This window comes from Myotis brandtii, unplaced genomic scaffold, assembly GCF_000412655.1.
Source record: "Myotis brandtii unplaced genomic scaffold, ASM41265v1 scaffold8, whole genome shotgun sequence".
Classification (NCBI taxonomy): Eukaryota; Metazoa; Chordata; class Mammalia; order Chiroptera; family Vespertilionidae; genus Myotis; species Myotis brandtii.
In genome coordinates this window covers 9,216,542-9,242,457 of record NW_005371219.1, presented here as the reverse complement: position 1 = coordinate 9,242,457, position 25,916 = coordinate 9,216,542, and the positions used below count along the sequence as shown (strand labels likewise).

At 45.1% G+C, this 25,916-nt stretch overlaps 1 protein-coding gene across 5 annotated transcripts; it reads left to right on the top strand.

Moving 5' to 3' along the window:
• Nucleotides 1-6: 6 nt before the first annotated feature.
• On the top strand, nt 7-15,162 carry LOC102257487 (chromosome unknown open reading frame, human C6orf203). 5 transcript variants are annotated; one of them, XM_005883788.2, is made up of 5 exons: nt 7-109; nt 2,849-3,054; nt 7,879-8,357; nt 10,494-10,566; nt 14,960-15,162. In XM_005883788.2, exons 3-5 carry the CDS (start codon nt 7,891-7,893, stop codon nt 15,137-15,139), a joined length of 720 nt encoding a protein of 239 aa, XP_005883850.1. In that variant the 5' UTR covers nt 7-109; nt 2,849-3,054; nt 7,879-7,890; the 3' UTR covers nt 15,140-15,162. The 5 variants fall into 5 exon arrangements, with proteins under 5 accessions (XP_005883850.1, XP_005883849.1, XP_005883851.1 ...); XM_014531352.1 differs by lacking the exon at nt 7-109 and adding an exon at nt 1,262-2,534; XM_005883787.2 differs by lacking the exon at nt 2,849-3,054.
• The last annotated feature ends 10,754 nt before the right edge of the window (nt 15,163-25,916 follow it).

Genomic DNA, 25,916 nt, shown 5'->3' with positions numbered 1-25,916 from the left:
GGCCGAGACTGTCCGCCCCCACGCTCGGCACCTACTGCTGTCTCCCGGCGCAGACCGGGAGCTCGGGGACGCTCGTGTTCCGTTCCCCTTGACCTTGAGGAGCGGGAAGGTGCGCAGCCCGCGGGCGTGGGGAGGGAGCGAGGAGAGCCCGGCCTCGTCCCTGCAGCCAGCCCGGTCTCCTCTGGTCTCCAGGGGCAGGGAGGCTTTCTAATTGCAGTAAACCTGCAGCAGGTAGACCAGGTCCTCCTGATGGAGTAGCGAGCAGGCTCGGGAACTGCACCGACCCCGCAGCTCCAGGACCGCGTGGCCTCTGCAGCCTTCGGTTCGTCCACAGGTTTTATCTCTCCCCTGAAATCTCGCCCGAAACCGCCGTGGGGCTCACTGCCTCGAGCACCCCTGTGCGCAGTCACGGTGTCGCCAAGGAAATCTTTTAAAATACTCTCCTCCCGGGTCGCTTACCTCCTTGGGACCTCTTATGGTTCCCATGCCCTCTGGGTCAAGTCCAAGGAGATCTAAGATACGCGAGGCCTTTGGAGACTAGCTGCTTACCCCTCCAGCCAGCCGCATCTTCTTTGTGCTCTTTCGGACTCCAATGTTCCAGCCCTGATCTCCTTTCATTCCACAGTCATTAAGCACTTACCACGTGCCGGGTGCTATCCTGGGCACTTAGGATTCAGCAGAGGAAAGGGTACAGGTGAAGATCCCTGCCCTTGTAGATTGTTTATCCTAGCAGGGGAGACAGGCAAAAAATAAACATTAAAAAGCCACCAGTAAGTTAGATCATGATAGCAGATGATCAGTGCTATGGGGGAAGAAACGAGAGCAGAGTCAGGGGACATTGGGAGGGGGAGATGCCTATTAAGTAGAGTCCGAATGAGTGGATCTCATTGAAGTGAAGATGCGTTGTCCGTGCAGACATCTGGGGCAAGAGTGTTCTAGGTGCAGCTGGCACAAAGGACTCTCCCCAGAAATGTGCCTGTTGTGTTTGAGGAGCATCAGGGAGGCCAGTGTGGCCGGAGCTGAGTGAGCAAGGGCCAGAGAGGCTGGACATGAGGTCAGAGAGGAAACGGAGGGGCCAGATCCCAGGAAGCCTTTAGGCCCGTGGTTCTCAACCTTCCTGATGCCGCCACCCTTTAATACAGTTCCTCATGTTGTGGTGACCCCCCCAACCATAAAATTATTTTCGTTGCTACTTCATAACTGCAATGTTGCTACTGTTATGAATCGTAATGTAAATATCTGATATGCAGGATGGTCTTAGGCGACCCACAGGTTGAGAACCGCTGCTTTAGGCTATGGTAGGGATTTTGCTTTTCTCGGTGCTTTCGTAGGGTTTTGAGGAAAGTAGTGACATGGTGTAAATTACTTTTTAAAAGAATCACTGACCACTATGGAGAACAGGCTCTCACAGAGCCTTTGTGGGTAACCCTGGTGATAGAGGAGGTGGCCTGAATCTGTGGTAGCAGAGGAAATGGTGAGCTATGGAACTTGATGTCCTGACATCATGCATATGGGCCTGAGGGAAAGGGAAGAGTCGAGAATGACCAGAAGCTTTAGTTCTTAGCAACTAGAAGGGTGGAGTTATCACTGACTGAGGTGGGGAAGGCTGCAGATGAAGCAGATTTGGGACTGGGGATATGTCAGGAGTTTGTTTTTGGACCCGTTGTTTCCGGTGCCTGTTACACACTTACACACTGAACTGGAGATACGGAATAGGCAATTGGATATTGTGTCGGGGGTCCCCAAGGCCACCTCCAGGTTCATTGATTCACTGGGAAGACTCAATAGAACTCAGCTGTGGGTCACAGCAAAAGCATACAAAGCACAGCCAGCAATGGAGAGGATGCATGAGACAGACTGGAGGAAGCCAGGGTCAGTCTTCCAAGCCAAGAGTCCTCTCCCAGTGCAGTCACATTGGACGTGCGTAATTCTCCCAGCAACACATTGTGACAACATGGGAAATGTCTATCAGGAAAGCTCATTAGAGAGTCAGGGCCCCAGGTGTTTATTAGGATTTAGTCACATAGGCACCCTCTATCGAGAATGAACCAAAATTCCAGACTCGCAGAAGGAAAGCAGGTATTCAGCATAAATCAAGTAGTTTGTACAGACAGATTAGGCCCAGTGAGCCACTCCTGTCCGTTCTGTGAATGGTGAGAACCCTCCTGAAATCCAAGTTCCCGGACACCAGCCAAGGGCCACCTTGCAAGCGGGCTTTCTAAGGATAGCAGTCTCGGGCCTACTATAGTAACTGTTCTGCACAGACATACAAGTCTGGAATTTGGAAGAAAGGTCTGGAATGGTGATACAGATATAGGGAGTCATTGGCATTTACTAGTAGGTGGTACTTAAAGCCATGGAAATGCCTGGTGTCTTGATAAACATTTGCCAAAACTGATCGAGCTGGATGATGTGAATGTAGAAGAGAGAAAAATCAAAAGCTGAGCCCTAGCGCCCTCCAACATTAAGATGTCAGGGAGAAGAGAAGGAAGCATCAAAGAAGTGTCGAAAAGCAGCAGCCAGTGAGGTAGGAGGTAAGCAGAGAATGAGGTGTCCTGAAACCAAGTGGAAAAGAAAAGAGTGATTAGTTGTTTCAAATGCTACTGAGAATGTAAGATAAGACGGGGCAAAAGCTGACCTTTTGGATTTAGAAATGAGAGGCACTGAAGAGAGTATAGACAACCCTTTTGAGGAGTTTTGTTGTAAAGAGGAGCAAGAAAGAGCAGCTGGGGGGTAGTGGGGTTAAGAGGTTCGTTGGTTTGTTTTGAATGAGAAATAACAGCATGCTGATGAGAATGGTTCACTAGAAAGTGAAAAATTACTGTGGTAACTTTCTGTTTCCTCAAAGCTCCATTTCCGGCCACTTTTGCCATCAGAACTCTCCTCAGGCATCCCTGCTCTGGCTCCAACCTGTGCAAGAACAGCCTCCTCGACCTCAGCTTTCACTTAATGTTCTCTGACACCCACATTCCACTTCAGTGGCAGCTTCTTGACAGGACTGTGTTTTATGTAGCCCTCGCTGGCCACTTGGCATATGAGTGGATGTAGTAATAGGTAGGATGCTCATTTCATTTCTCGAAAGTGAATCTTCAAGTAGTCACTGGTTTTTGTGTGTGCTGAGCAGATTGGGGATGGAGTGAGAAATGGGCTACAGTTCCTGCCCTGTCACTGCCCTTAGGAGATAAGAATAGTACAAAAGACATATAGCATTGGTGCAGCATGAGTTTGGAAAAGGGCACGGTGAGTGGGGGCAGGGGAGGGTGGAGGAGAGGCCTGGATTTTGTGTGGAGCCTGGAAGAGAAGAGGCCATGTTAAAAGGATAGGAACTTTTTTCCAGTAGTAGAATCCTTATTTTCAATGAAATACAACGAACCCCAGTATTCACCAGCACTGCTTGCTGTTCTGGTTGAAGAGGGGCTGGGCCTGCTTCCTTAGCCCTCTCCTCTGGCACTCCCACGTCTCTGACTAGTTTCAAAACTCTGAGGCAGAATCCGGGTTTCTTTCTTAACAACAACAACAACAAAAATGTTTTAATTGATATTTTTAGAGAGAGAGGAGGAAGGGAGAGGGATAGAGAGATAGAAACCACATCGATCGGCTGCCTCCTGCATGCCCCGCACCAGGGATCGAGCCCGCAACCTGGGCAGGTGCCCTGACAGGGTCAACGTTCAACTGCTGCAAATCTGAGTTTCAAAGCTCTGGGCAGAATCAGAGGTAATGCTTGGCTTGCCATTTTGGTTATGTTTATTGTAATTACATGAGTATGATTTTAAAGTAATTTTGTGCTAGTAAAAGTTTCCTAGTGTAGATAACTATTAACTGTGTGATGTATGCAGAGAGCACCATCATATCTGGCATTCCTCACAGAGACAACAGTGTGGTATAATGGCAGGACTCTGGGATGGGGTATGTGGGAGTCCAGGGACTGACACAGAGAGGACTTCCCTCCCCAAGTATGTCTCCTCTTAGGATTTCATCTACACGAGGACGACACTTCCACTCCACTATTCCTGAAACTCTTCATTCTCTCTAGTATTACAGTCGGTGAAGGTTAGCTTTTGTCCAAAGAAAATGAGAAACGTCATGGTATAGCACAGTGGTTCCCAACGTGGGGTACATGCCCCACAGGGGGGCAATTTGGTTTTTAAGGGGGGTAATTCAAGAATGAGTTATTAACTGAATTTTTTGCATTTCTTATAATTCTAGGGGCCTTATATACAGTATATAAATATATATTGTGACATACTTATGCATTTCAGTTCTCATATGTTTTGAAACTTTATTTGCTATTTTTTTCATATCACTTCATATTATTATTTTTTAAAACAATTTCTTAGTGACTTCTTCCTCAGTATTTCAACTGTCCTTTTGTTCTTTTATTTTTCTCTTTCATGGATGCCATATTCTTTGGAAGCTTGTACAACCTTGTTAATGGCCTTTTAGACTTCCTCCACGTGAATAGGAGTTCACTTTTTGAATAACAAGAATTATATGGCACGGGGTCGGGGGGAGGTATCAGAATTTTAGAGATGCTTAGGTGGGGCATGGCCAAAAAAAGGTTGGGAACCACTGGTGTAGCAGAAAGAGCACTGGATTTGGAGTCAGAAGATTGGTGGGCGATTCAGCATGGTAGCCAAGAGCCTGGATTAGGAGCCAGGGAGCCTGGCTTTGAGTCCGCTTAGTGTCTGTGTGACCATGTAACTCAGATGGGCTTGTTGGAAGGAATAAATGAGTTCATATGTAGAGCAATGCCTGACCCATAGTAATTAGTGAGTGTTAAGACTTGTCATTGAAATCCTGGCTATATCACTTACTAGCTGTATGACTTAGCAACGTGTTAAATTGGTCCAATTTTCATTTGTATTCTTTTGTAAAATGAGGATCTTGCACAGAGTTATCCCTGAGAGGCTGCCTTTGCTGTCTCTGCAGACAGGAACAGCCCTGGGAGTGTTGTTAATTGGGATGGAACATGAAGCCAGGCCTGAGCTCCAAGGCATACATATGGCCTTTGGCATTATACCTGATAGCAAAAAATAATTTGCTGAAGTCACTTAGACCAGTGTTTTCAAACTTTTTGTTTATTGTGATCCACAGTAAATGCATTTTACATGATGACCCAGTGTGTGTGTGTGTGTGTGTGTGTGTGTACATACATATATGCATATGTGAGTAAATGTAACAAAAGTTTCATGAAGCACTATTAGCAGTATTTACTCTTGCTATATGTGATGCACTGTAATATTCTCTATACCCTTCAGTTGTAGCTCTTAAAAAGTAGACATTTTCATAATGGTTCATGACCCACAGTTTAAAAAACACTCACTTAAAGATGGGCAAATCATTATTATTATTTTTTTTAAATATATATATTTTTTTATTGATTTTTTTACAGAGAGGAAGGGAGAGGGATAGAGAGTTGGAAACATCGATGAGAGAGAAACATCGAGCAGCTGCCTCCTGCACACCCCCTACTGGGAATGTGCCCACAACCAAGGTACATGCCCTTGACCGGAATCGAACCTGGGACCCTTCAGTCCGCAGGCCGATGCTCTATCCACTGAGCCAAACCGGTCAGGGCCAAATCATTATTATTAATGTCAGTCTTCATCTTTTCCATTACATGAGCATCTTATAAACCAGTCTAGTCTAGGCCCAACAGCAGGGGGTGATTTCAACCAAGACTGTCTTAGCCCATAACTTAGACATCACCTGGATAAATTCTAATGAGTGTAGAACTTAAGCCCAACACAGAATTCCTGAGGCTGATGATGGAGAGCTCTGGCCACTTATGGTTAACCTTCCTGTGTGTTTTGGCTTAGTGGTTAGGTATGAGAGGACCTGTTAGTAAGGGAATTATTTTTCTTAAAATTTTACACTGTGAAGAATATATACCAAAAATGTGAACAGTAGTATCATAGAGGAGATGATTGGTAATTTGACTTTTTAAAAATTTTTTTCAAAATTTCTTTTTTTTCAAATTTTATTTATTTATTTATTTTTAGAATGAGAGAGGAAGGGAGAAAGAAAGGAGGAGAGAGGGAGAGAGAAACATCAACCTGTTGTTCCATTCATTTATGCATTCATTGTTTGCCTCTTGTATGTGCCCTGAAAGGGGACTGAACCCAAAACCTTGGCGTATCGGTATGATGCTCCAATCAACTGAGCTACCCAGCCAGGGTTCAGATTTTCTGCCATGAAAATATATTTCATATATAATCATTGAAATCTCTTTTAAAAATTACATTACTACTAAAAATTCCTTCTTGGCAAAATAAAGGGTAAAAAATACTTGGTAAAATAAAAAGTAGTTCATCATTAGGTAACTTTAAAAAAATTAATTGTAGTGGGCCATAAACTATTTTCTTTATCACTGCTGATATAAAATTTAAAGTTCTTTCTATGAATGATTATTATCTGTTCCATATTAGATTAGATAGACCATGTGTATAAATATCAGTATTTCTCTTTAAGATGCTTCAAGTAGTTTCTAGTCAGTATTTTAGAGTACTCTAGGGATTTCGTAGCATTTAAAAATCATTTCAAATTATAGTTGTGTTGAAAAACAGCCCTCAAATTGAGCCTGCTTTATTTCTCATTTACAGCTCACATTGGGGTCCCAAGAGCACTAAAATATAGAGTTAAGCTTCTGTAGTCTGCCTCATTCATGCCAACAAAAATAAGGCCCAAAATGTTAACAAATATAATTTAGAAGTAGCTAGCTATGAGCTGTTGAGTGAGCTTACAGGTAATTGCTGTTGTCAGCTTTGTGATGAATGGAGAGTAAGAAGGAGAAGTCGTGCGAATCATTACCAAATCAGTCTGAAAGGATATAGCCTTGGCGCAAAGTCACTTGCAGACTTGGAGTACGCGGGCACTGACCACATGGCAACCCTTCTCGCATTACTATTCATGGTGTTAAAACCATCTTGATGGGCATGGGAACAGTCTGCCACCATCATAATAATATAGTTTCTACTGCCTTTGAGGTACTGTAAGAATTGGTTGCTCTCTGGCATGTCAGCACCTCCGTGCCTCGAAACAATTACCTAGCTTGTGGTCTCCAAGCATCTTTTTTCTTTGCTAGCTAATGCCTCTGCAAACAGTGGGAAGATGTCAAAGGTAAAAGGTGGTAAAATGCACACCTGTCCAGTTGGTTCATTCCTAGCTCTGCTTTGCTGGGGTTGGAGGCTGAAATAAAGTTTAGAGATTCACTCTGGGTTTTAGGAAGTCATGATCTGTGTCCTTCCTTGGCAAAGCCAATAGTGTAAGGATGTACTGTATGTCAGTAAATAGTCTTTCTCTCCATGAGATTTTTCTTTAAAAAAAAAATTGAGAACTATTGTTAATATTTTTCAGTATTAATCAGTACCAAGCTAATTCAGGGGTTGGAAAGAGTAGAACCAGTGTTTTCACAGATATTAGCATCTAGTATGACCCTTATGGCCACCCTATAAGGCAGTGATAGCGAACCTTCTGAGCTCGGCGTGTCAGCATTTTGAAAAACCCTAACTTAACTCTGGTGCCGTGTCACATATAGAAATTTTTTGATATTTGCAACCATAGTAAAACAAAGACTTATATTTTTGGTATTTATTTTATATATTTAAATGCCATTTAACAAAGAAAAATCAACCAAAAAAATGAGTTCGCGTGTCATAGGTTCGCCATCACTGCTATAAGGCAAGCACATTAATTGCAGCTTGAAGACTCACCATGGTTCACTGCATGGCCCTTCGTACATACAAACCGATATGGCCTTTTGTAGGGAGCTTCAGTACCGTAGAGGTAGAAAGCGTTCGTGGTGTGTGTGTGGTTTGTGTTGTAAGAATGCCAGGACACTGCACTTGTGAAGTAAAACTGAGTCATTGTCTGTTGCAGGTTGTATGCACCATGGCTATGACTAGTGTCAGATTGCCCACCAGTATTTTAAGAAAGCCAGATGCCTGGATTGGACTCTGGGGAGCGCTACGAGGGACACCTTCACACAAACTCTGTGCTTCCTGGAATCGGTACTTCTATTTTTCTAGTACCAAATTAAATGCACCAAGTTATAAAACACTTTTCCATAACATTTTCTCACTGAGACTCCCAGGACTTTTAATAGCTCCAGAATATATTTTCCCGTTTTCTATAAGACTCAAAAGTAATATAAGCTCTAAAAAGTCCACTAAAAAGACTCTGCAGAAAGTTGAAGCTGAAGAGGACTCTGATGAAGAGAGTGATCATGAAGTGAGTGAGCAAGAAGAGGAGCTGGAGGATGACCCCAGTGTCGTCAAAGACTATAAAGACCTGGAGAAAGTAGTGCAGTCCTTTCGGTATGATGTTATCCTAAAGACAGGCCTAGATATTGGCAGAAAGTAAGTATGATGTGCATTTCATTACAAAATCACTTGTCTTCTTGTTGGTTATTTTAACGTAGCATTATCAGTATTGTGGTGAAGAGTAACCATAAATATGAAAAGACCTTAGAGGAAACCTCTTTCATTTCTATAGACAAAAAAATTGATTCCCAAAGAAGTCAAGTGACTGCAAATCCCACGTGCCATATTTCCTTGTTTCTAAATCTCCCAGAAGATTGTAAGATGAACCATTAATTTAATAACATCTTTGAGGAGAAAAGGAATCACTGTGTTAGATGTATATTGCAAAAAAAAAAGATGTATATTGTAAGCATAAATGCATGTGGGTTTTACAAATACTGCAGCGTGAAAAAAATGCCTCTTAGAATCAACGAAAGCAGTATAACATGGTGGTTAAGAATGCAGGCTCTGGCCCGGCTGGCGTGGCTCAGTGGTTGAGTCTTGACCTATGAGCCAGGAGGTCACGGTTCGATTCCTGGTCAGGGCACATGCCTGGATTTCAGGCTCGATCCCCAGTGGAGGGCGTGTAGGAGGCAGCCGATCAATGATTCTCTCTTATCATTGATGTTTCTATCTCTCTCTCCCTCTCTGAAATTAATAAAAATATATTTAAGAAAAAAAAAATGCAGGCTCTGGCCCTGGCCAGTTTTCTCAGTGGTTAGAGCATTGGCCTGTGGACTGACTGAAGCGTCTCAGGTTTGATTCCCATTCAAGGGCACATACCTCAGTTGCAGGTTCCCCAGCCCCATTAGGGGCGAGTACGGGAGGCATTCAATTGATGTGTGTCACATTGTGTTTCTCTCCTTCCCCTCCTTCCCTTTCACTCTCTAAAAATCAATGGAAAAAATATCCTCGGGTGAGGATTAAAAAAGAAAGAAAAGAATGCAGGCTCTGCAGCCAGACCACTAATGTCTGAATCCTGATTCTGTGTATGACCTTGGGCATAAATTCTCTGTGCTTCAGTTTCCTTATCTGTAAAATGAGGATAATAGAACCTGCTCTAGAAGGAAATGGTAGGATTAAATGAGTATTTCTCTATGTATCTAAAGCACTTATAGCAGTGCCTGGCACATAGTAGGTACTCAATATGTTACCTGTGATGACGAAAATACTGTGTGTGTTCATATATAGTGCACAGAGATAGTATAACTTTCAAGATTTCTTTAATCTCATTCTCTCTTAGACTATAATTATATAAGAATAGTGACCCTCATTATTCATTCATTCCTGTAGTAATCATTGTGTGCATATTGCACTCAAGGTAAGAATTGCGGTATGAATGATAAATTCAGAAAGATTTCCTTATGTAATTTGTACTTTTATGACCTAACTTAATGGCATAGTTTAGTTTTTTTCAATCTATGGAGCATAAGGACTCATAAAGGTGACTCAGCCCATAGGCAACCTGATTAGGATTTGTTGAATGTTCTCTAAAATCTGACAAACTCATAAGGGGTCCTCTCCTCTCCCAGGGTAGTAGCTGCTGCTGCTGTAATTAAGCAGAACCCCAGATGTCAGTCACTTGGAATCAGAGCTTCAGGAAGAAAGGGCATTGATTTTTGTCTGCATCCTTCCCTGGTCTAGTTGCCCAGTGATTAAATTCAGACAGATCAGCAGCTGCTGGATTGGAGTTTCCCCAATCTCAGTGCAGACCAGTGAGGGTTTCTTAATGGCCTCAGCACACGTGTGGTGCCTGGTTTTTCAGTCAGAGCACAGAGCAGGTATGTGAGGGGGAGCGAGTGCTCATTACTTTGTTGAGAATCACAGGCGCTGCCACCTTGAAGGGAGTTGCTGCACAGGGAGTCAGGTGGAGAACCTGGGCCCCCTTCCGAGAGGGCTGGAGCAGGTGCCGAGCCCTCTTGGAAAGCCCCATCAAGGTACTGATTACCTGCCTGATGGTACTAGCAACTCTTTGCAGCAGGTCAGCGTCTACTTAGAAGTACCCTTTGGTCTCCCTGTTTTAGATACATAGGGAGCAGTTGCCTTTCACTTTCCCAGCACCCAGGCTGAAGATTTTGTGGGGAGGTACGCGTCACTGTCAGAATAAGCATCAATGGCAGGTGTGTTTCTCAGACTTGTGTAATGGTTCTGAATATATTTCTATTTTAAAGCACTTTGACTTTTTTTTTTAAGCAAAGTGGAAGATGCATTCTACAAAGGTGAACTCAGGCTGAACGGGGAAAAATTGTGGAAGAAAAGCAGAACGGTGAGATAATAAGACAGCCAGATGTTTTTGTCTGTTGCTTTGCAAGTACTCAGTTAATGCCCCTACCTTCCCCTCGGGCTCCTTACTTGGGGCATCCTTGTGTCTTTTCTTACCATTTCTCAGGTCTCCCCAGTCCTGGTCACGCTAGTGAAAATGAATCACCAGCTGGCTTTAGTCACACAGATCACTTGCTCTTTTGCAGCCATAATGACTTTGAGGTGAAGCTTCCCCTTTTTTTTCTTTTTTCCCCCCCTTTTTTTTCTTTAAAATTTCAAGATGACAATCAGATTTTTGCCAGATGACTGGCAAAAATCTATAATTTAAACTTCTCAGTCATAATAACCTGGCTAAAAAGAAATATTTGATCTATGGAGAGGTTTTTTTGGCCCGCTGTTACCTGAGCAGATGTGTAATTCTGTGCGGGCGGAGGACACCCCTCCCCCCAGCACCTGCTGGGTACCCTGCTCTGTGCAGGCAGGAGGGGTCATGTTCTCTTGACAGCTCCACATCAACACTACTGTAAGCAAAAGAAGTCACTTAGAACATTTATTTCCAGTATCCAGTGTTACAGTAAATCATATTTGTTAATTCTATTAAATATATGTATTTTTGTAAAAGTAAATTACATAAATATATGCATCTAGAATTAAATTATTAATATTACTAGTATTCTTTGGGTGGGACATTATGGGTTATATTTTCTTCATGCTTCTTATTTTCTGGATTTCTTACAAATATGTGTCCCTTTCATAATTGGAAAATAAAATAATGAAGGTAAAAGTTAACAAAACAAAAATATGAATGACAAAGACCCTTAAAAAGTTAGAAAGACAGACCTCTGAGGCATTGGCAGACATAATCTACCTCCTAGTATCCAGGGAACCAGTGTTCCGGGCAAGTTAGACACACTTTTGGACGTTGTTTTTATTTTAGCTTCTCTCATATTTCAAAACATCCCAGAGGTTGGAGGCCCTAAGCTGTCTCCTGTTGCCCTGGGACCTGGGAGGGTGTGAGCCGATGGCCATGGACCTGGGTGAGCGCTGCGGCTTTCTTCAGAGTCCTTTCAGGATCAGCGTGGACAGGATAAGGGGACTCCTCAGCACTGGGTCAGCCGCCAAGTCACAAGGCCCACTCTCCCTCTGATGGCACCTGACTAGCTGACTGGGTGTCAGTCATTGCTCCGTGAGCCACAGGAAATCAGGCGCTACGGCCACGCTTCTGGAGATGGGGCCCTTCTCCACCCTTATTGCTTTTTTGGGGTTGTAGTCCAGCCCCTCTCACCAGCTGCAATGTTCCAAAGGCAAGACCCCTTGGTGCACGGTGCGCCTGTGCTGGGGTCTCATTTACAAACGCCACAGGCCTATTCTCCCTCTGCTACGAGATATTGTTAACTACAGCCTAATTGCTGCTGCTTTATTCTGCCTTGGGTGTTCTGTTATCTCGGCTGCCTTCCAGATTTCTCCTGAGGGTCAGCAAAGGAAGGGGCTAGTATTAACATTCTGCTGCCTGTTACTAGGAGACCTGGTAGCCATAGTAACTGCAGCTAAGGGGAGATTTGAAATGTAGATATTTGGAACTGTCCCTAATCCCAGTTTGCTTTGTGTCTGCTGTGCCGTCTCCCACATTAGGAAGGACAGGGCCTTGCAAGGAATAAAGAACACCTCCCGTGCATGGCCCGCTCCGTGGGGCCCGTGCCTGGCTGCTGGCCTGAAGGGTCAGGCGCTTGCCTGATGCTGCAGCTGTAACCCTGGCTTCCTGCAGCTGGGCAGAGCTGTTCTGTGAGCTGCAAACCAGTTGGGACCCAGAGTGCTGTAGGTGCTGGGTAACTGGTGATTCAGACAGGAGTGCGGTGAATCCAGGTGTGGGGATTGCAGCCTTCCTGAATTCTCTTTCTGGGATGGGGTGGGGGGAGGAGAACGGTTCCTTCCCGCTTTTCAGGTACATGTGAGCCTGCCCTTCCCTTACAGTATGTCTATGAGAAGGTACACAAGAAGGCATGCCCTTCCCCTATGTCCTTTTAAATTTCATGTCGTGTGCATACATTACTTAATTAAAATGAGTTTTAATGAAACACATCCCCAAGCCTTGTATTTTTGGACATTAATTTTAAGTGTCCACACAGTTGGAGCTGTGTGGTTATTATTATTTAACTGAACCCAGCAGAACTACAGGAGGATCCCCCCACCCCAGGTGATTCCTAGGTCAGTCCATCCTTCAAACCTAGGGGAGAAGCAGTCTTCATGCCTGGCTGTGGTGTGAGCCTTTCTGGTTCTCAGCCCAAAGGGGAGAGAGTTAATGGTCTAAAACAGGCCCCTGTGTGGGTTTTTCACCCGCCTGCTCTGGGCTGTCTGGATTGACCAGTGTGGTATCATGGTGAGCAGGTGTGCAGAGTATTGTGCCTACAAAAGCCTTGTGTGGGTGGGAGAACAGATGTTCCCGAAAGCATGAAATTATGACTGCCTCAGAGAGCAGTCATTGGAAAATAAAGTAAAAGTCGGCATCTGGCATCATGCCTCTTATCCAGAAGCCTTCTAGTGGGATTTTAAGTGGTCATGTGTGTCCACTTCAAGTCCATGGCCCACACATGGGTCCCCCTTCCCCTTGGAAGAAGGTGAGCAGTCTGAGATGGCCCTGGTCATCCCTGCTTGTGTTCTAGTGGAAGAAGCACATGGCATGTGGGGCAGTTTAGCCCCTTCCTTGGTTGCTGGGCAGATCCCCTGGGATCCGGCATTGCTTCGACCAGGGGTCCATCCTGGGCTCTCAGCACCCTGGCAACAATGACTGAATGCCCTAGGCATGCCCTGTACTAGCTCAACCCAAATCTCCATCTGGGCAGGAATGGATTTGACCTCAGCCCTTTGAACCTACTGAATCAGCATCCAGCTTGACCCTCTTTTCTGTGGCATTCATCTTTGTGAGTCCTGTCTTTCTCTCTCCTTTTTTAAGTATAGTTGGTATATAATATTATATTAATTATATTAGTTTTAGGTGTACAATGTAGTGATTTGACATCTTTATACCTTAAAGTGTGATCACTTTATTAATTTTAGTAATCACCTATCACCATGCCAGTTTATCACAATATTATTAACCATATTCCCCTTCACCTTTTTCACCTGTCCACATCCCCTGCGCTTCCCCCTCCCCCCCCCCACGCTCCCCACCTTCTGGTAACCATCCCTTTGGTCTGTTTCTTGTTTCTCTTGATGATGTGGCATCACTGGGGCCAGTCAGTTCGAGAAAAGCAGATACAGTGGGGCTTTGACTTACGAGTTTAATTCGTTCCGAGACCGAGCTCGTTAACTCAAATTACTCTATCAACTCAATGCAAAAAATCGGCCGAGACAGCTGGTATCTCAAAAAACTCGTTAGTCGGGACACTCATAAGTCAAGGCCCCACTGTACAGCTTTTTCCATTTCTCCAAGAGGTACAGCTGAGCACTGTTCCATAGTGACTTCCAGCAAACTGCCTAGAGCAGTGGTTCTCAACCTTGGCTGCACATTAGAATCACCTGGGAATCTTTTTAAAATCCTGATTTCTGGGCCTCATCCTCCGGAAATTCTGTTTCTTTGCTATGGGGTGGGGCCACAACATTAGTAACAAAGAAACAGAATTTCCAGAGATGAGGCCCAGAAGTCAGGATTTTAAAAAGATCCCCAGATGATTCTAATGTGCAGCCAAGGTTGAGAACCACTGGTCTAGAGCATGATCATGTATCGCATCTGGATTAAAATCAGTGAAAAGTGTTACACTGGAAATTGTCTTCTCAGTGCATGTAGTAATTACTATGCACATAAGCTCTAAGACTGTGGCCCTGACTGGTTTGGCTCAGTGGATAGAGTGTCAGCCTGCGGACTCAAGGGTCCCAGGTTCGATTCCAGTCAAGGGCATGTACCTTGGTTGCAGGCACATCCCCAGTAGGGGGTGTGCAGGAGGCAGCTGATCGATGTTTCTCTCTCATCGATGTTTCCAACTCTCTATCCCTCTCCCTTCCTCTCTGTAAAAAATCAATAATATATATATATTTTTAAAAATCTCTAAGACTGTGCCCCGCTTTTTGTCTTTGCCATTGTTATCAAAATAAGTGTCTCCATGCAGATGTGTCTTTAAATCATCCAATAGAGGTATTTGAGTCACACCACACAGGGACTGCCACAAGCTGCCAGTTGTCTAGGTCTGAAGGCAGGACACTGACTGGTATTGAGGTGCACGTGTTGGAGGCAGGCAGCTGAGTGTTTTCCTAGGAACCAAGTGACTGTTACAGAGGAGTCAGGACCTTTTCTCACCTGCCCCTGGGTGATGATCACCTGGTGAAAACTCAAAGCAGAGATGTTTGCATTGGCCTGCATTTCCCAAGATGTAATAAAGGTTCTGTTGTCTCTTAAATTTCAGGTGAAAGTGGGAGATACGTTGGATGTTCTAATTGGAGAAGATAAGGAAACAGAAACAGAGGTAGTGATGCGGATTCTCCTGAAAAAAGTGTTTGAAGAGAAGACTGAAAGTGAAAAATACAGAGTGGTCTTACGACGGTGGAAAAAGTTAAAATTGCCTAAAAAGAGTGTGACGAAATAAATGGATTGCTTTTTAACAATAAAGCGTTTTCTACTGGTGGGGGAAGGAGCTAGCTCAAAAAGCAGGCATTTTTATTAAAATAAAGTTCTCACCATTTGTGGAATCTGCTGAACCATGTTGGAGCAATCAGGATCCATATCTTGGAGTCTACCCCAGCCTGGATTTCTGTCCTGGGCTTGATTTGTGCTTAATTTGACTCGGAAGCATGAGTGAAATGTATGCAGGAGGAGCTAAGCCCAGAGAGGTTTTAATGACTAGCCTGCCGTTTTCCACGTTCACTACCTGGGAGGCAGGGTAACATAAACTGGCTTTGTTAGTGTTTTTATTTCAGTTTTAACCCTGATGGCCAGCTTCCTGGAGTCCAGACTTCTGAAGGCAAAGCCAGGCCCAGTGAAGGTCACCCTTCGTAGCCTTAGGGGAGCACTGGGAGACCTCATTCTCCTCGGGCCTTTTTGAATTACCAACATGTTGGCTTTAGTTCCCCCTTCAATTTATCTTCAGAAGTCTGGATGAGTAAAATTCCAATAAATTCCAAATAGGCTAGTTAGGGCCCATTTAAAATTAATTGTTTAGGGCAGGGGTTAATAAACTAAGGCAGCCAGAGGCCTTTTGCCTGGCAGTCAATGTTTTTACATTTTTAAAGGGTTGTTTAAAAAATAAAAAGGATGCCCTCGCCATTTTGGCTCACTCAGCCTGAGAACTGAAGGGTCCCAGGTTCAATTCCAGTGAATGGCACATACCTCGGTTGCATACTGAATCCCCAGCCCTGGTTGGGGTGCCTACATGCAGGAGGCAACCAATCCATGTATTTCTCTCACATTGATGTTTCTCTGTCTCCCTCGCTTTCTCTTTCCATTCTCTAAAAAAATAAATAAATAAATGGAGAGGATTAACAAAAACAAAATATAAAATGAAAAATTTCTTTAAAGACAAAACAAAGGGATATATGACAGAGACCTTATGTGGTCCACAAAGCCTAAAATATTTGCTATCTGACCCTTTAGAGAAAAAATGTAGTGACCCCAGGTGGAGGGCAGGCAATAAGCTGAGAGTTTAATTTTCAGGTGAAAGTAGAAAATACACAGATTTTTATCAATGAAGAGAATAAAGAATCAGACTGTTCTAATTCTCGAGTGTTATAAAAGGGACAAACATATAAAGTAGTAGTAGAAGGGACACACAAATATACATCATCTAAGGCAGTGGTTCTCAACCTGTGGGTCGTGACCCCTTTGGTTGTCGAACGACCCTTTCACAGGGGTTGCCTAAGACCATCCTGCATATCAGATATTTACATTACGATTCATAACAGTAGCAACATTACAGTTATGAAGTAGCAACGAAAGTAATTTTATGGTTGGGTCACAACATGAGGAACTGTATTTAAAGGGCCAGAAGGTTGAGAACCACTGATCTAAGGGAAAGGTCATTTGCATAAGTCAGCCACTGGAAGGGTCAGCTCAAATAGATTTATTAGGTTATGTAATGTCAGAAAGACTGTCTGGCTCCAGCAATTCTTGAGAACTCAGGTTAACTGATAGTGAAGGGAAATGTCTGTAGCCTGGAGCAGTGGGCTATTTGGGCCCATGGACCAGCTCAGGTTTCAGAAAACCCAGGAACATCAGTTTTTTAAAAATATTTTTTTATTGATTTCAGAGAGGGGGGGAGAGATAGAAACATCAATGATGAGGATCATTGATCGGCTGCCTCCTGCACGTCCCCTACTGGGGATTGAGCCCACAACCCAGGCATGTGCCCTTGACCAGAATCGAACCCGGGACCCTTAAGTCCGAAGGCTGACACTATCTACTGAGCAAAACCAGCTAGGGCTGAACGGCTCTTTAAAACTATTGGTCATTAGTACCTACCTTAGCTATTTGGCAGTTTGACCCATTCCAGACTTCTGTTTTTAAAACTCAAACTAAGAAGATATCTGATGATGGAAAATGTTGGTTTGGTCACAGCTCGTGGCAAAAACTGATCTAAACAAAAGCATTTCATAAAGATTTATGAACTCTTGTAACGCACTCATTCCTACTTGACACAAATGACAGCTGCTTTACCGTATAATGCTGTATGGCAAAGCCTCCTCAGATAAAAGATTTGGATATTTCTAATGCAGTGGTTCTCACCTGGGGGTGATTTTGCCACCGGGTACATTTGACAGTGTCTGGAGATATTTTTGGTTTTGGGATGGCATGGACATGGAGTGGGTAGAGACCAGTGATGCTGCTAAACATCCTATGGTGCACCGACAGCCCCCACAACAGAGTTATCTGAGCCAGGATGTCCATAGTGATGAGGTTGAGAGCCTCTGATGGCATGACAAGGAAGAATTTTTTTAGTGGTTCATGTTTTCCTGAAGAAGTATGGAAATGCTGCTGGTGTATGTTTGCAGTTTTTAAAGGATGAACAATTTAAAGTTATGACTTGGTATGTTGTGGCAGAATGCACGGGAGAACGATCAGCCAGCACTCTGAGGGAGGAAAGTTTAACCTTTATTTCTCAGATCTGGTAGTCCAGGAGAATTCCGAATCCAAAGCCTGAATTCTACTCATGGGGAGGCTCTGACCTATATATCCCCTCCTGTGGCGGGCCCCTGAGGGTCCCCGCAGCTCCGCCCAAGTCAGTCTTGGCGAGGCCTTGGGGGCATGCTCTGCAGCTCTGCCCAAGTCAGCTGTGGCGGGCCCTGGGGTTAGGCTCTGCAGCTCCGCCCAAGTCAGTCAGAGTGGGGAAGTAAGACTGCAGTTTTAACCTGATGCTGAACTAGGTTGCAAGCCCTCCCTACCCCCACCCCCCCACCCCCATTTTCCTTTTCAGGTAGAGTCTTATCTAGACCTTTTACCAGTAATGGTTAATCCTTTCAAAGAAATAGCTTTTTTCCTAGGAAATATGGTGCTAATTGCATTTATCAGCCAACAAAAAAGTAGACATTTGGGGGATAATTTGTGGTTTATTTGGTCAATAATAATTGGGGAGATAGAAACATATCTACCATTTTTCAAGAAACGAAGAAGAAAATAGATTTCAGTTGGGGTGGTAGTGCCCGGTCCATGAGCCTTAAAGGGTGAGCCGTGTGTATCATGACTTCCCACTAGAGTTCTGCCTTACCTGGGACATAGAGATGTTGGCCTTCAAACAGTTACTGTTACTGACGACACTGCGGATCGCAGGGAGCAGGAAGGAAGTTGTAAACTCCATCATGCAGACTCAGGAGAGCAGCAAGGGTGCATCTCCCAGACTGTCTTTGAAAATCAGCCCTAGCAGGGTAGTCTCAGTAAACGCCATGAATCAGAGTTTATTTTCCCTTGAGAACCACTGACCAACATGTTAAACATTTACCAACACACCATGGGTGGAATGGGGACGCACGCCCACACGGTTTCCCATTAGGACAAGCCCTCGCACCAGTATTCACCCTCCAAGTTCTTTCAGGTTATTTTTTCTCCTCTGTTGGTTTCATGTATTTCACAGGTCCTCCCTGTCTTTAGCCAACTGTTCTAATGGGTGTAATGTGTATCTTTCTTGGTATGCATTCTTGTAAAATGTGTTTTGCTGTTCTCTACACATTTAAATTTCATAAATGGCATTACTATATATTTCATTTTGAATCTTTTTTCACTCAGAATGGTTTTTAAGATCCACCGATGGCACTCACTATAGGTACATCTAATCTATTGTTTCTCTCTGCTGCATAATAAATCCCAGTGTGCATCCACATTTTGCCTACCTTTTTTTTTTAAGAGAGAAGGAGGTAAGGAGAGAATGAGAGAAACATCCATTTGTTCCACTTATTTATGTATTCATTAGTTGCTTCTTGTATGTGCCCTGAACAGGGATCAAACCCGCAACCTTGGCATATTGAGACAATGCTCTAACCAACTGAGTTACCCGGTAAGGCCTGGCCTATCCTCTCTTCCAGACTCCACCAACTCCCCTCACCACAAATAACAGTGCTTGCTTCCTCTCCACAATGGCTGCACCAGGCTTCTCTCCCACCAGCAACACACAGTGCCTGCAGGCCCACAGCCTCACCCAGCCCCTGGCACAATGACCCAGCTTTTCGACTTCTGCCAGTCTAATGTAGTCTAAAGAGGCGTAGTTGTAACATACTTCATAGGTTCTCCTTTCCTATAATGCAAGTGGAGTAGGCAGTTAAACAGCATGAGCAGAGCAGAACCGTGGGCCAGCTGCAGAGGGTCACCAGGGCGGAGAGCCCCAGGTGCCTAGCAACGCACAAAACCACAAACCCTTGCCTGACCACTCCCTTAAGCATTAACTCCTGGAAGGTGACATCTAGGCTTCAGTTGTTTCAGCTCCAGGCCCAGAGAAGCAGCACCATATCAGGACCTGCTGCATTGACTAATGACCCCCTGGCACCAACCACTCAGTGGAGGCCCCGAGGAGACCTGGGGGAAACATGCTCTATTGAGATCTTCCCCTGAGACCTTCAGATAAAAGCTCTAAGGAGCATCCAGCCCCCTTCCCCACCCCCTCTTTCCCCAGGGCATGCTCTCTTTCCTGGAGTATGCCCTTGCGCCTCTCCTCCCTTTCTCCTCAAGATGCATATCTCTCGCCCTCTTGCTTCTAAGCTCCAAGGGAGGGCCCTTTTACTACTTCTGTCACTTTCTAAATTTTCCTTTAAGTTCCTTGGCTCTGAATTCTTTCAAGCCAAACTCAAGGAGGGAGGTTGCTGAACCGTCCAGCCTAACGCATGGCTAACGCCAGGTGCCCTTTTCCCACCGCCAACACAAGCTCCCATAGCCTGCCCATGTATAGCTTGGACTTTCACAGAGGGCTCTGAGACCGCCTCTCCTGCTGCTCTCAAAGCCATGCTTGCTGGCTCTTTTATATTTTTTGTTCATTGTTATTGGTTAACAGACCAGGTATATTAAAATGAGGATGGTGGAAATCTACAATTCTGTCTCATCATTGATGTTTCTCTCTCTCTCCCTCTCCCTTCCTCTCTGAAATCAATAAAAATAATATATATATATTTGAAAAATAAAGTGGGCAATTTTTATTTAGAGGTCTGGACTGGTTATATCTGTTTTCTGGAGCCCCACTCAGAGGGGTTAGGTACTATTAGATATTTCCCCACAGAATATGTGAGAATTTTCTTTAGGGTGGTGGGGGAAATCCCCTAACTCTTGATTCCGAGACAAAGGTGAGGCTGAAATGATAGGAGCCAGTTCTGGATCTCAGCAACAGCATTGCTGTTAATAACCTGAAGAGAAGGCACCCATCCCCATGGGCCTAACATATGCTGGAGTGTATGCCTCATCGTGCCTGGAACTGTGCCTGTGCGGAGATTTCAGCTCAATCAATCCAAGGAGACTTGGCTTTAATACCTCGTGTCAGAAACGGAGCCCCAGGAAGATCAGGGCATTGCGTTCTGCAGCACTGTGTTCCGGCCTGTGAGCAACAGGAGAGTCAGGGAACCGGAGACCCACAGGTGCACCTCAGACCAGAGCCTCGCCTGCTCCACCTGGGAGGGCTCAGCTGTCTGCACTGAAGGCAGGAGCCAAGGCCTCGGGCTGCCAATGCCCACATGCATCTGGAAAACCAGTTCCAGGCCGGAGACCTCAGGTTTTGTGCTGTTTACCACCAGAACCTTCTCTCCAAGCTAAACAGGCTTCACTACCAACGAGGGAGGCTGGGACTTGTTAGAATCATGGAACAGTGCCCAGAAGGTAGCAGGTGTTTCAAATGCTTTTGCCGAAGGAACTTCCTTTGAGGCAGAGAAGATTCCTCCTGCATTCCTTGTTGTGTTTCCTGTGGCATTAAAAGTTTTCATGAGTCAAATTCTCTCTACTTGGATGGATCCAGAAAGCTCAGAGACTGTAGACAGTTAGCAAAAGTTAAACGTCGGGGACTACTAGGTAGAGAGACGGAGACATTTACTCCACACAGCTTTGCAAATGGCAGCACAGAAATCAAGAGCACACACTTTGGAGTCAGCCTCCCCATCTCCGCTACCTGTATGACCTTGACCAAGTTACTTAACCTCTGGAAGCACCCCCTTTTGTAAAATGGGGGATAAAAATATCTTGCCCACAGGGTTTCTGTGAGGATTTAATAAAATAATGCTTGTGAGGTCCCTAGCACATTCCTGACCCATTACAGGAGTTCAGAAAACAGGAGTGCTTACGAAAAACAGAACTCCCTGTAACAGGGACCTGCCAGCCCTTCTGAACACACAGCTGTCACACGGGGGAGCCTGTGGAAGGAGGGGCTGTGGCATTATATGCTCTCAATCCCTGTGAAGGACACAGCTCACCATCGGGACCATCAGGACTATAAACTCTATTTAGAAGAACAAATGAATTCTTACTCCTTCAAATAAAATCAACGGACATGCTCCACCACGCAGAAATGTTCTGGCAAAAGGCATCACATTCGGCAGCGCCCCTAAGCCCTGATGCTGAAGCAAGGCAAACCGCCTCTTCCTACTGACCTAAAAGCTAAGATTTAGTTTACCACTAGTGGAGGAGTCGTCAGTTTTATTTGAACACAACAGGAAACCACTTGTTTCAGCTCAGATCTCTTTCTAATGGTCAGGAAAGTGCTAAGCCTTCAGTTCCTGTATATACACAGATAATCACGGCGAATTTTGTGAAGTTACTGTAGTGCAGTAGGTCTCAGAGTGCAGCCCCCAGCACCGGCATCTCCCAAACCTACTGAATCAGAACCTCTGAGGGACGGGGCCCAGCAAGCTGGTCTAACATGTCCTCTGGCGGTTCTGCCCCTTGTGGGTGCCGATGGAGTCCCACCCAGACCCCCTTTGCCACTGCCTCCATCCTGTAGCTGCAAGGGCCAGTTACCCTCTTCCCATGGGCAAGACCTCACACCCATCATTAACCAGCCCCATGGCTTCAACTGGGACTAGTTCTGCCGAACAATTCATATCCTAGGGTTTCTCGGTGAATGGGGAGGGAGCTAGACTGCAGTGGAAACCACACGCTTGCTCGTGGCTTTTCCCTGGACGCATCTGCTTTTCCCATGCTCCTCCTGACAGCACACCCTCCATCAATTGCACAAGAACCCCCGTCTCAGATTCTGCTCTTAGGGAATGCAATCCACAGCAGTTAATTTCACAATCTCAAAAAATGCACTACTACCAGAACATGTCTGTCCACAATTCCCAGTTATTTCACTCAAGACAATTCTCAAACCAGCGCACCTATGCCTAAGCCCCCTAGAGCAGTGGTTCTCAACCTTGGCTGCACATTAGAATCACCTGGGAATCTTTTTAAAATCCTGATTTCTGGGCCTCATCCTCCGGAAATTCTGTTTCTTTGTTACTAATGTTGATCCCATAAATGGTCTAGTCCAGCCGTGGGCAAACTACGGCCCGCGGGCCGGATCCGTCCTGTTTGAAATGAATAAAACTAAAAAAAAAAAAGACCGTACCCTTTTATGTAATGATGTTTACTTTGAATTTATATTAGTTCACACAAACACTCCATCCATGCTTTTGCTCCGGCCCTCCGGTCCAGTTTAAGAACCCATTGTGGCCCTCCAGTCAAAAAGTTTGCCCACCCCTGTTCTAATGTGCAGCCAAGGTTGAGAACCACTGCCCTAGAGGCTTAGAGGATGCGGGTGACAGGACACGGACTTGCAATTGTTTTTGGATCTGAACGTTTGTGTATTGTGACTCAGGGAATGTAGTGTTTTAGCTCCTGAGACGGTGTGATATGGTGAGACAAGCTTGGATTCAAATCCTGGCACCACCATTTGCAAGTTGTGTCAACTTGGACAATAAAGCTACTTCTCTCTTCTTCCTCCTTACCACAAAGCAGAGTGCCCAAAACACTGAGTTTTTATGAGAATTAAATGAGATGGCATAGACATCACTCAGGGCCTTAGCTTTCTTGTCTTAACAGGCATAATTACGGGATTTACTTCACAGGGCTCTTGAGAGGATGCAAGTACAGCTCTCACATGGTATATACTACACGAATGTTAGGTGCCATTATAAGGAGCAGGCTTGACACATGCTCATTCCCTTCCACCACAGGCCAGGGGGTTCCAGATTTACCTGGAAGCTCCCTTAGAGTCCACTGCATCTCCATCCCAGCGACAGTGGAAACGAATGTGGTGTGGCGCCCTTCTCTCTGGGATTCCCTAAGGAAACTCACATATATGGAAATCCTCTGAATTTTCTCTTTGGTAGAAAACAAAGATCCTTACAGCCAGAAGGGGCTTCAGAATTTAGCTTTCTGTCTAGTCCTGCTTAAACTTGCTCATGTATTTCGCCTCTGGGGCTCCAGCCCTTGACCAGTCCCAACCTGCACGCAGCTCGGCGGACAGGTGTCAGGCTCCCAGCAGCACTCACTCACCGGGGAAAAGTGTCCCCGTCACAAGCCACAGCTCACTTCACCTATTGTGGCCCTTGGGCCAGAAAAAGTTCCTCTGACAGCTTGAGACATTACTTTTACTATGAAATATTAAAGTTGGTGATTTGTAATTAGCCAAAGGGTGAGAAAAAAACAGGCATCCTTTTGTTATCAGTTAATAACACCTTAGCTCTGAAAACTAAATCCCATTTAATCCAAAGGGAAAAGCAGCTCTGCTGGCGGGGCCTCAGACGGGGAGCGCTGGGCGCCCAGGATCCAGGTAAGATAAAGTGAATGCGCCTCCACCATGTGGCCAGGAAACGGTTTGTGTAGAAACGGGCTAGGATTTATTAGGTGACTTTGTTGGGGTCCAACGCCAGCAGGTCCAGGGGTTCCCCAAGGTGTGGACGGAGTCGGCGATGAAGGAATGACGTGGAGACAGCGTTCGGTTGATCAGCAGCCTAGCCAGGATCTCCAGCCAAGTTCTGGTGTTTATTGTCTTGTTACATCTGTATTTATACTAGTTGATTTTAACCCTGTCAATTTCTATTGCAAAGGTTAGGGCGTTTCTTATCTCCATTCCAGGGAGTAAAGATTATGTAGTTTAAGCGTGATTGTTTGTAGTTAAAGTGATTAACTACCCACCTGGCACTTAGTTAAGGGGTTTTATCCCCTCCCTAACTTCAGGGAAAAATCCCTACCTGGGGAAACAACCTTTCTCGGAGAGGTGACCTTGGTTAAAACACATAGCGCTAAGGGGAGCAAACATATTAAGAACAGTATGCTATATACACCAGGTCCCTTGAAACATATGCTGTGCAGATGTTTCTTTCCTGCAGCGACTGTGTCAAGCAGCAAGGATGGACAGGCTTCTGGCATGACTTCTCAGTCATTCAGCTGTGACAAACTGAAATCCTGTGAGCTACCGACCCGACACCCCAAGTGTGGAAGCCCCAGAGGCTGGGGTGCCCCAAGCATTCATGCTCGACCGCCCCCCCCCCCGCCCCCAGCAGTGAGGAGGCCAGGATGGACAGGCTTCTGGCATGACTTCTCAGTCATTCAGCTGTGACAAACTGAAATCCTGTGAGCTACCGACCCGACACCCCAAGTGTGGAAGCCCCAGAGGCTGGGGTGCCCCAAGCATTCATGCCCGCCCCCACCCCAGCAGTGAGGAGGCTGCAGAGAAAGACAAACAGACCAAGAAACGTCTTCCCTAAGGAAATAAGATGTTACGAGATCATATTTTTTCTATTTTTAAACATTTTATATAACTCATAAAACAGTGCTTGTATAAAAATTCACACAAAGTTGCTAGAGAGCATACAATTTCCAAAAAGGTCCTGGGTTTTTGTTACATTCAGTTTTCTAAGGATGCATTCAAATCAATGGTAAGATGCAGACATTACGTGATAGTTCATTATCTTTGGTAAAACTATGCTCATTATTTTGTCTCCTCACAGTATTAACTCTGATATCCACTTTGTGCAGGGTCTGCTATCACTAGGATGTCAGAAAAACATTAAGGCTGGATCTACGCGAGGCAAGTATTTCCAAATGGCAGTAACAGCCCTTGGCCTCCAGCCCCACTTCATATCACCTAGCTACACAGGCAGGGAGAGAGTGCAATGGGCTCCAATCAGGGATCTTGAGAACCCCCCTCCCCCATCAGGCAAGAGGCAAACGTTTTGGGGAAAGGAGGAAACTGAGGCCATTTCTACAGGAACCCGGTGCCATGCTGTGGTCTGGTCAGGCCAGTGACTCTTACCATTTAAACAGCTAATCCATTCATCACTCAGTAGATCCCATTGGTGGGTTGATGACTGCTGCTGATATGATACCCCTCGCCCTCAACTTACAGAAAGGAAGGTTCAGGGCTGACACGGAATGGGGAGGGGCACACTAACACCCTCGACACAAGACACGACTTTATTCCCTGTCAAATGGTTGCTGTCATGTAGACACAGCCAAAGTGAACTGAAGCAGGATTAGAACACGTAGTACATTCAGGACTACCTTCATACATTCTTTTAAAAGTTCCTAACACAGAACACGAGGGACACTACCACCTAACGTGACTTGCTATTTCACTTAACATCAGAATGTGTCTGTGCTAATTCTTTACTTCTCCGGATACAAGGCAAAAGAACACCCCGAAAAACAAGTGAAAACCAAAAAATTTAGATAGGGGGAAGGGATTTGCCAACAGATTTTATGGAAAACATTACATTTCGAAAAAAAATAAGTAGTTTGTACTTATATTGCTTCATGTAAAAACTGCCCCTGAGCCCACCTGCATGGCTGGGGAACTGAGGGCACCATACAGGACACAGGGCCTGCGTTCGCTTCCTGCCGACAGTCCAGAGGGACAGCAAACAGCTCCCAGAGTGTGGCCACCTCTCTTCACTGAAAGGGAAACTGAGATTTGGGGGGGGCACAGG

Excerpts from the sequence above, each read along its gene's own strand:
- LOC102257487 (XM_005883787.2), top strand. The coding sequence starts at position 7,891 with ATGGCTATGACTAGTGTCAGATTGCCCACCAGTATTTTAAGAAAGCCA. Across the intron at positions 8,358-10,493 it reads GGCCTAGATATTGGCAGAAA|CAAAGTGGAAGATGCATTCT; the intron begins GTAAGTATGATG and ends TTTTTTTTTAAG. Across the intron at positions 10,567-14,959 it reads TGTGGAAGAAAAGCAGAACG|GTGAAAGTGGGAGATACGTT; the intron begins GTGAGATAATAA and ends CTTAAATTTCAG.